General features: G+C 38.6%; 2 protein-coding genes across 3 annotated transcripts in view; both read right to left on the bottom strand.

Annotated features, from left to right (window-relative positions):
- UBA6 (ubiquitin like modifier activating enzyme 6) overlaps positions 1 to 10,762 on the bottom strand; it is a 344,476-nt gene that overhangs the window by 81,082 nt on the left and 252,632 nt on the right. The window lies entirely within an intron of this gene.
- CENPC (centromere protein C) overlaps positions 1 to 10,762 on the bottom strand; it is a 146,943-nt gene that overhangs the window by 80,753 nt on the left and 55,428 nt on the right. For both annotated transcript variants that reach the window (XM_075283754.1, XM_075283763.1), the window contains exons 11-12: positions 9,964 to 10,054; positions 2,988 to 3,091 (exon numbers count right to left, since the gene is read on the bottom strand). In XM_075283754.1, coding sequence (XP_075139855.1) covers positions 2,988 to 3,091; positions 9,964 to 10,054 — 195 coding nt within the window. The remainder of the gene's footprint in view (positions 1 to 2,987; positions 3,092 to 9,963; positions 10,055 to 10,762) is intronic.

Below are 10,762 nucleotides of genomic sequence, written 5' to 3'. Positions count from 1 at the left end.
GACGCCAATGATAGGGCTTCAGATTGCCATAGCAACCCATTGATCACCCCTTCTCTAAACCATGATCAGTCCTGATCATTACCTCTAAAACAGACAGAATCTGATATTTCAGTTCCGCGGTGAGAGCAAGGTCTGGATTGTTTAATACAGCCAGCAAACAGTAATGAAGCAGCTACATTTTTGTCATTCACCTTGTAGAAAGGAGTGGAGAAAAAAAAATAATACTGAATTATTGGTTAAAGGATTTTTCTGGGTTAAAAATATTGAGGTCCTTTCCTAAGCATAGGTCATCATTATCAGATTGGTAGGGTTCACTTGATGGGCAGCTAAACTGCAGTAACTCGGTTTGATCACTGCACAGTAGGGATGGGCAATTAGGAGCGAAAAGAAAATCACAATTAATTTAACCATTTACCTAGATTACAATTAATGAATGATTAATTAGGAAAAATCCCCTTTTTACATGCTATGCCCCCTCTATATATGCCACAGAATTTTTGTTTTCAGTTATTCAAATATCAGCAATGCTAATTGGATAGCGTACAGTGACATATTCTTTAGCCAATGGCAGTATGAGAAATGGCATGGATGCAGAATTATTGAAATATTTTATTGCGAGCAAGTTCACAATGATCAATTCAGCAGACTTTAGAGCAATTTAGAGCAATTTTCGATTAAATTGCCCAGCCCTATGGCATAAAAAACAGCTGTCTTTTTCCTGGTCAATTTTCTATATATCAGTTGTTGAGAACAGGTGACACGTCTGCGACTAAAAAGTTGTTTGATTATTTTCATGTAATTTCTATGAATTTTGGTGTCCTTAAAAGGGATCCTATCATTGGATACCCTTTTTTTCTGATTAACACATCGGAATAGCCTTAAGAAAGGCTACTCTTCTCTTACCTTTAAATGTCTTCTCCGCGCCGCCCCTCACAACACTGGGGGCGGTCCCCAGCGCTCAAACTGCACTGGGGGCATTGCTAATGCCACTTAAAGAATTCTCCAGCGACACCTCTATCTTCTTCTGGAACGCCCTCTCCCTGCGACTTCTTCTGTCCTGGGTTTCAATCTTGTAGGCCTTGGGCAGAGCCAACTGCGCATGCCCGTGCCATAAGAAAATGGCTGCTTACACTAGCGCCCAGAGTCCGTTCTGAGCTTTCCGTCTTCTGCATGCTGTTTGAGCGCTGAGGACCGCCCCCAGTGCTGCCAGAGAACTCATTTACATACTGAAGAAAACCCGGATTTCTACCGAACGGCGGCATGGAGAAGACATCTAAAAGGTAGGAGAAGAATAGCCTTTCTTAAGACTAGTCCTATGTGTTAGGGCCCCTTCACACGGATAACAAAAATTAAAAATAATTAAAATAAAGATAAAATCATTATTTTTAATTTTTGGTATTTTTTTATATTATGAGTTTTTAAAGAAATTTAAAGTACAAATTAATGTTAATTCACATAAGTGCATTTAAGATATAAAATGCCAAAAAACCTTAATTCTTATAGAAAAGAATTTCTGGAGTGAGCCAATAGAGAATGCTTCAGAGAGAGACTTTCCAAATGCTACTCTAAGCGTAAATGCACCAAGAGGAGGCTCACAGGGAAGAAGAATCGAGTTCAGTGTGTGTGTTACTGAGCTCATTTTAGTTCAAAAAAGGATTTTCATGAAAAAAATTGCAATAAAACATTAATTTTATGTCTATTTCCACTTTTTTATATGGCAAAATGGAGGTTATTTTCAGATTCAGCACACCAAAAAACGTAAATATTACATGGAATAACAAAAACAGCTCTTGGGACAAAATTTGGGGCAGACCTGTGTAATCAGCTGGGGTGCTGTGTGTCAGACCCCACCAGTCTGATAAATATCATGAATATAATACTTTTTATCCATTCTTCACACTGTCTCCTAGATTTCTCCCGTGCATCTCCCATACTCTGGAACTCCTTACCAAGACACACAAGACAGACCCCACAATCACAGGCTTCAAGAAGGCCCTGAAGACTCACCTATTCCGGAAGGCCTACAACTTCCAATAACACTACTGCCACCACACCACCATCTGAACAATCTCTCCCCTCACCTTCTGACTGTAAGCCCTTGTGGGCAGGGACCTCTATCCCATTGTGCCAGTCGGTCACGGTTAGTAGATTTGTCTGTATATTTTGTGTACTGTTTGTACACCCCCATGAAATTAAGGGTGCTATATAAATAATAATAATAATAATAATAATAATAATAATAATAATAATAATAAACAATTTTGAATGATGAGGTAAATATAACAACTGCCAGCAAGGCATTAAAGGAGAAATATTTTTGATGAAGTGCCTGGAAGAAACAGTATGTTCATATATTTTGTAGGTATAGCAGATTAATATCACTCAGATAGTAGTGGAACTTTAAAAAAAAAAAATAATGAATTAAAAAAATATTTATTTATTTTTTTGGACCATAAGAAACACTTTTAGAAAGACAAAATCTTGTTAGGAGGTGTCTTATAGCCCAAAGTTAGAATGGTCTTTCAGAAGTGCAGGACAGGCCTAAGTCCTAACCACAAACCTGTTCTCCCACCATACAGGCCCTGGTACCTAAGGAGCAGCAATAACAGGATATGACATAGCTGCAGGATCTTTGATGATGTAATGACCATGTGACTGATCACGTGCTGCTTACAGCAAAGGTCCTTTAGACCTCTAGTGCTGCTGCTTGTGGTGAGAATGAGACCTGTGCCAGGCTGAAGGCTGTAGGAAGACTAGCTATGATACACTGCCCAGACTAGTAAGGAGACAAGAGGCTGCTCCTCTCTCACAAGTTTCTTTAATACAGTATATTACAAAGTGTGCTGCAGCTGTCTGTGCTTCTGATTTATATAAAGCTTGTTGAGAGATTTCAATACATTGACTTCTTGAAGGGGTAGTCCATCAACAGTATTTTTTAAAACATGAATATATCCTTAATTCGTAATGAAGCTAATTCATTGTCTTACTAGGAGTTGGTCTTTGTTTATCTTCTTTTCCTTTTTCAGATAAAGAAAGCCAGGGATCCATTTTGTAACTGCTTGTTTCCTCAATCACAAAAACATCTTCTGATCTGTGTTTGAGAGAGAGAATTCTGTGATTAAAAGACCTGCATATAAGCACACACTGTGGAATGACAAGCCCTGTACAGTTATTTTTACATTTTTGTTTTGTTTTTTTACCAGAATGCTGCAATTAAGGGTATGTTCACACACAGTTTTTTGCAAGCTGAAAAAATCTGCTTCAGGAATTAGGAAATGTTTTTTTTGACACCATGCTTTTTTGGAGCGTTTTTTGAACTGTTTTTAGGGTTTTTGGTTTTTTTTGCTCCAGCATATTGTATGCACCTGGAAACTTCTCTTAAAAAAAAAAAAAAAAAAAAAAACTAGCAGTTTTTGCAAAAACCACGTCGCGTTCCTTCCACCTCCAATTGACTTCAATGGGTTTTTCCAGGTGGAATACACCTGAAGATAAGTCATGGAACTTTTTTTTGCGCTAGCGTATTTTTTTTTCAGCTAGCGGAAGAAAACTGGTAGAGACTCCCACTGAAATGAATGGGAGGCGTTTTTTCAGGAGAATTTTGAGGTGGATTCCCCGTCAAAATCTGCCTGCAAAAAAACTCTGTCCGAACTGACCCTTCGTTTTTCTCAGAGGTACTTTCAGGGCCTGTTCACACAGAGGAAAAGGTCATGGAAATCTTTTCCATTGTGTGAACATTTCGCGTGGCTTTCCGCAACGGGATGCCAATGCAGCATTTCCCATATTTGGTGGGTTTGCTCGGTTCTTTCTGGTCTACAGTGATAGAGATCATCCCCAAAATCACCGAAGTGCAGCTGGATGGCATCCCTGCTGTCTTATTGCACTCTATCTGCCCCAATAAGCTCAACAAACAACTCCGACCCTTCGTTGGTTTTCTGATAATCCAGCACAGTCATTCCCACATTAAGAAAAAACACAATCTGAGAGTATTCAGTATTCCACGCATGGAACTCATGATGTTCAAGCTTAAGCCAGACTCAATCTGTCATCTGTACATATCCCAATACTCCCCAGCCTTTAATACTTTTCTTTAAGATCCTGGATTATCTCAGACACTTCCCTGATCCCACCCTTTCCAGGTAACAAATACCCTTAGGATCCATGCACACTGAGTTTTTTGGCGCTGATTTTGACGCTGAATCCGCCTCAGAATCCACGTGGAAAAAAGGCCTCCCTTTGACTTCAATGGGTTCTTTTTTCTACTAGTTTTTTTCCACATGGATTTTCAGCGCCAAAATCCTCACCAAAAAGCTGTGTGAATGGACCTTTAACAGGTGAATACACTCTCCAAAACCTCTCGTATCAATCCATGCCCTCCCCTTTATAACCCTCCTCAACCTGATTTATTAGCCTTTATATCTATGCTTATACAGTTATATTATTTGTCATAGATTCCTCAGAAGTGGTTTCTGCTGCGCCAGGATTGTCTTTACATATATAAGTAGCTTATGGCTATTTTAATTGGTTTTATGTTCTAACTAAGCCAAGTAAAAAAAATTAAGACATAATGTTGGAAAAAAATATCAGACTTGGCGACAAAATTCCTGTACCAAGTACAGATAATTCATGGACTGATTAGGGATCTAGAAGACAGATTGACTACTTCTGAAAATTTTGGGAGTAGACTAATCTTTATTTGCTCCTGATGGAGTACAAGAGGTCTAAAAAACAAACTTAGAGTGAAGGAGTACATTTATCAGAATATCAAAATTACCATCAGAATATTAAACTTCAGTAGAGGAAAGATATGTATCAGATTCCCATTTGAAAGCCTGATGTGCTAGAATAGAATAGACCTTATTACCCCTGAAGTCCGAGAGGTCACAGGTGCACGGTTTGTGCTTGTGTTCTTTTAAACTGCATTAAAAGTATTGAAGTGTATTGTGTAATGAAGATTCTTTCATAGCGAAATCTGTTTCTGAATGAAACTTTTCTGTAATCTCTATTTGTTCCTTCAAACGGATCTCCAGGACTTCTAGGTGAGTTCACTCCTCCTCCAAGAAGTAGATTCGTAAATTGTAGACTACAGGCAGTGGCCTCCTTTTCTCACTTCCCCAACAATGTGCAACTCCTATGTAGGTTATATGTAACCCTCTAGGGACAATCCCCCCTCCTCTTAATATATGACTCAAGGCTATGAACCTTCAACTAACTTGTGATATCCTCCGTGTAGATATTTGTAGCTCATGGAAGCATTAAAAAAGGAAGTATAAAGTGTTTAGGCGAAAGGTTTCTCACAGAAAACCGCATTCACTTCAGGTTTTCTGGCTGTAGGTTTGGATTAAAAAAAAAAAAATCTTGGCTGACTGCCAATGTAGGATCTGTAGTAAATAAAGTGACAAACGGCATGCACAGATATGACCAAGAAAAGAAAGTCAACAACAATAACATATAGTGCACACCTACACAGGCTTACTGAGTGGTGGGAATCCATGGAAGAAATTGTAGAAGGATGCCTTTTTCATTATTGATTTGTCTACTTATCCATTTATTTATTTGTCCTCTACTATTACTATTGCCACTAGTTTATCTTTTTCTTTTGTCTCATCTCTTTCTGTTATTAATGCTTTTTACATACTACTCCATAGTTGGAATCCTGGTAGTGCTATTTAGATCAGGACGCATCTGTAGCATTGTTGACTATCCCTTTACCGTGCGTTGCTAAGTCATTAGGGGAACACTGCTCTGCACGCTCTCGCCCGCCTTTTTAGGTATCTCATACACACCTCAGTGTCTTACCCTCTGTGTTTGGTGCCACTTGTGATATGCGACCTAGGGGAGGAACTTTCCTCACAAATACTGTAATGATACCCACCAGGTCAGCAATCACTTATGTACCAGTTTGGTTTAGTGCTGTCACTTCAACTGCTTACACCTCTTACAGAGATTATGCTGTGAATTGACCCCCCCTAACGGGTGTACCGTAAGGCCATTAGCACTCCTCTTTTGTTGGTCCCCTGATAAGTCCCAGCGGCTGTATTAAAACAGGGACATGCACTTGGAGAAGGCTATATGGGGACTTTTCTTGTAAGGTAAAGAGTTCATTTGAAGGATATGGCTACTGTTTGAAGGCATTATTAGGGTAAACACTTCCATAGCCATCTTTGGGGACTCCCAGTATTCTTGTTGGAGTAGGCCATCCTCCTACAATCCCCATGTGGATAGCCATCACTCAGTAACACTGTTTCATATCATCAGTTCTGTTTGAGCTGAGGAATAACAGTAGGTTATTACCATTGTACAATTTGTATATATTTTGGTTGGCATGCACTATATGTTCAGTATGTTGCTTTTTTGCTTTTTTATGCTTAGGATGGCACCTGTGGCACCAATTTTATCATACGATTAAAAATGTAATTTTACTACATTATCACTTTAACCACTTCAGTACCGGGCCAATTTGTGGTCCAGGACCAGACACATTTTAGGTTTATTTTGTATGTGCGGTTTTGAGGTCTGTAAAATTTTTCTCGTATGTCTCAGTCAACTAATTTTTGAGTCTTTTTTCGGGGACACATACGGCTTTATTTTTGTTATTTTTATTTTCAAATGTGTTTTTCATTTTTTTTTATATCCAGGAAAATATAAACAAAATAGGAGGGAAATTGTGTCTGGTTTTCAATTTATTTTTTTATTTAATAACACAAAGTGTTACTGAAAAACTTTATAATATAGTTTTTCCTCTCCGTTACGGTAATTTTTATTTTGTATGGTGTCGTCGGGGATGGGGCTATAACCTTTAATAACGGCGTTTTATTAGCGTATTATTTATTTTTTATTATTATTTTATTTACATTTTTTAAAAAACTTTTATATTTTTATTTTATTTTTTTCCAGATTGTGTTTAGTGCTGTCACTTCAACTGCTTACACCTCTTACAGAGATTATGCTGTGAATTGACCCCCCCCTAACGGGTGTACCATAAGGCCATTAGCACTCCTCTTTTGTTGGTCCCCTGATAAGTCCCAGCGGCTGTATTAAAACAGGGACATGCACTTGGAGAAGGCTATATGGGGACTTTTCTTGTAAGGTAAAGAGTTCATTTGAAGGATATGGCTAGTGTTTGAAGGCATTATTAGGGTAAACACTTCCATAGCCATCTTTGGGGACTCCCAGTATTCTTGTTGGAGTAGGCCATCCTCCTACAATCCCCATGTGGATAGCCATCACTCAGTAACACTGTTTCATATCATCAGTTCTGTTTGAGCTGAGGAATAACAGTAGGTTATTACCATTGTACAATTTGTATATATTTGGTTGGCATGCACTATATGTTCAGTATGTTGGTTTTTGCTTTTTTGTGTGCGTAGGACCCGTTGTAACTACGGCCACGTTGTAAGTTTATTAAATAGGCACTTTTCGTTATGCACGTTATACATTCAGTGCATTAATATTATCTCTTTATATGAATGAGACCATATTTGTATATACACTATTTTCATGAGGTAATTTGGTAAAGCTTCATAAGGTTTTAAAACCTTTTATGGTAGTTTTAATTCCTATCATAATTCCATAATTACTATAGTGACATTTCTGCACCTTATAAATAGTAGCTATGAATTAAAATCAGTTATAGCCCGATATATATATATATATATATATATATATATATATATATATATACACACACTTGTATGTTACTACAACTATATTGAGACTAATGTATTGTCCATGTTGTATTTTTTTGTAGTGTATATGTATGCATCTTTTGGTACAGTTCATACTATACGATTTGCATGCGGTTTTCATATTGGTTTTTGTATATATATTTTTCACATATTTCTATTATCATGATTTCACTCTATGGTGTAGTTTGATTATGTGCTATATACGTGTTATCATGTTATATGTATATTTTGGTGACTTTATACTGTCTTGTATCTTTAATCAAACACCATAGGGTTAATTATTTAGAAGTAGGAGGAGTCTGGCCTGTCTCGTTTTGGTTTTAAGCACTAGCTTCTTTGTATCAAGTTGAGCTGAGAAGAAGGGACGTACTGTCCCGAAACGCGTAGCCTACATATCTTCAGGCCAGACTCTGACTACAATGCAACTTTTTAAAAAGATGTGAAAATAAAGTTTGTGTATTTTAAACAATGTGGATTTTCATTCATCGATCCTTGAAAGCAGCTGGCGCCCTTTTTCGTTAGGGCAGGAGCATAGCGATGTCTCGGGCCCCGGCACATGTGCCGACGTCTGACTCTCCCCGGCATCCGCCTTCCTATTACAGCGGATGCCGGGTCTGTATTGTGGCCACATTCGGACTATAAGACGCACCCTTCTTTTCCCCACGAATAGTCCGAAAAATACGGTAATTCTGGCTGACAGAATGAGCTACTAGATTTTCTTTGCATTTCAGGATGCTGGATACCACCCAACTCTTTTTTTTTTTCCTCTGAAAAGGACTGGAGCAACCTGTGTTTTGTTCCTTCCCGATGGCGACGAAAGGCCACCACGGTTGAATGGATTTTTACCTTCAATATGATTTTCCAAGTACTGTAGCAAGTCATATAAAGATCTAGCCACACTAATCATTGCTATGTTAGGCTTCAGCAGGGCGGTTGTGGCCGCCTCCTTTCTGAGGACCCATGACAATCCATAGGATCTCAAAACCGAGAGGCATCATCAAATGGCAAAGCTGTTTTCTTTATGACCTTAGAGAACTTTAATTCAGTATACTCATTAAACAATTCAGTATCCTCAGATGCAAACTGAAGCCTCTCTCTAAACTCCTTGAGGATCATATGCTACGTTTGTGTAGAACAAGACCAGCAAATGTCACATCTATGAACATTGAGGATAAGGAAGAACCTCTTTCTTTTCAAGTTGACCTGAAGATTTCTGGTCTAAATACTGTTGGAACTTCGCCTTCCTCCATAACAATCCCCAATAGGCACAGGAAAAAACAGAGAAGTGGGAAGTGGATTAGAGGTGGAGCCGTAACTTCTGTGTTGTTCTCATATAGGATGGACTTGGGAAAAACTGCATGCAGATATGAAGCGGTTTTGGTGCAATTTCTTAATTTTACAGTCAAATTATGATTATTTAACTTACTACACTTGTAATAATAAGAATGTGGACCAAAAAGAAAATCTAAATTTCATTTGCAATTTTAACTTAACTATGTGGGACTGTGGGACTATTAAAGGATTATCTTATCTTAAACAGCTCACCTAGAGTAGGGAGGGAGAGAGGACAGAGGACAATGCTAACATTATGTGCAAGCAAAGTGTATGGTTGAGTTCACACGGATTGATTTCAATGGGAGTCGGTCAGTCCTTTATCCGGCAGCTGTTTGTTCTGGCTCCCGGAAAAAAGAAGCGACATGCTGGTTCTTTAGGCAGATTCATTGGGCCTAATCCGGAGCGGAGTGCTCGACTGGATGCTGGTGCACTGCACCGGCATCAAGTCGCAGCTACCCGTGTTTTGGTCCAAAAAACCCCGTATGAGCCTGGCCTAACAGGTGATTGTATATGTTGCAGTTTAGTTGGCTGGTGTGAGATAAACTCAGCGCTTTTCTCTTCACATTTTTTGTCGTTTTCGGATGAAAACCTGGCAGACCCCACCTATGGGGTCCGTGGGGTTTCCAAAGGTAACCTCTTTTTTAAGCAGATTAAGTTTCCGTTCAGGGGGTCCCCAAGTAGCCCCACCAAACGAAAATACAAACGCAGATGTAAATCTAGCCTAAGTTATATAATTAGTCAGGGACTGCTCACTGTATGAAACCTATAGACAACTGGCTGAGATTAGCTATATTAAAAAAAAAAAAAAAATCTTAATGTTGGACTGAGCCATTCTGTCTAAACAAGGGAAGACAGGAATCCTGTGAGCCAATTCCACTGAAAAAGTCAAAGCTGCTAAAAACAGATTTTTACATGATTCACAAGCTTACAAAATGATACAAACCTTTCAGCTGTACCAGTACAGACCAGCGATTTCTTCATAGTCTCAGATTTCTTTTGCAGACTACCGAAAGCTTCCACAGAATTTGATTTTTCTTGAAAAACATATAAAATAAAACGGTTTTAACCTTAGTCTAGAACATACAAATCTTAAAGCAAATCAAAACATGAATGCAGACAAAAATGTAAGAGCCTGCTAAAACTGCATATGCAAACTTTGTAGTGAAAAGATATACAAGATCTTTCATTAATTAATACTTCATTGATTCCTCCACTGTAAAAACACTGTCCACGTGGTGAACACACAGGAAAAGAACTTACTACAGAACGATGTATTGGTAATTACAGCCAATGTTAGGCAGGGGCAGAGAAACACACGTTAATGCCGGGGTCACACGTGGCTCAAACACCACAGTTTGGATGTTACGGTATTTTTAAGTCACTAGTGAATTCCATCCACAAATTGCAAAAAAATATGCACAGTGGAAACGCTGCGATTTCCAAAACAGTTGCGGTCTTAGAAATTGCAGCATGTCGATTAAACCTACAGAAACATTGGCAATTTCTCTATAGGTATAATGGAAGCAGAAAATTTATAGAGGAAAACTCTGCAGACTTTCTGTGAAAAGTGCTGCAGGAACAAACGCAGTGCAGTTTTTCCCCGCAGTTCTTATTTCTGCTGTGGCCCGCTATGTAGGGCTTTAGCCTTAAGCATGCTTTATTTCCCACTATACAGTGATATAAAGAGGGCAGAGACCGTACAGCTAGTCTAAGTCTGCCTCTACAAATACAACTAGCTCTAG

Source organism: Leptodactylus fuscus, chromosome 1, assembly GCF_031893055.1.
Source record: "Leptodactylus fuscus isolate aLepFus1 chromosome 1, aLepFus1.hap2, whole genome shotgun sequence".
Lineage (NCBI taxonomy): Eukaryota > Metazoa > Chordata > Amphibia > Anura > Leptodactylidae > Leptodactylus > Leptodactylus fuscus.
Note: the sequence above shows the minus strand (reverse complement) of the source record. Positions and strands in the feature narration are given on the sequence as shown.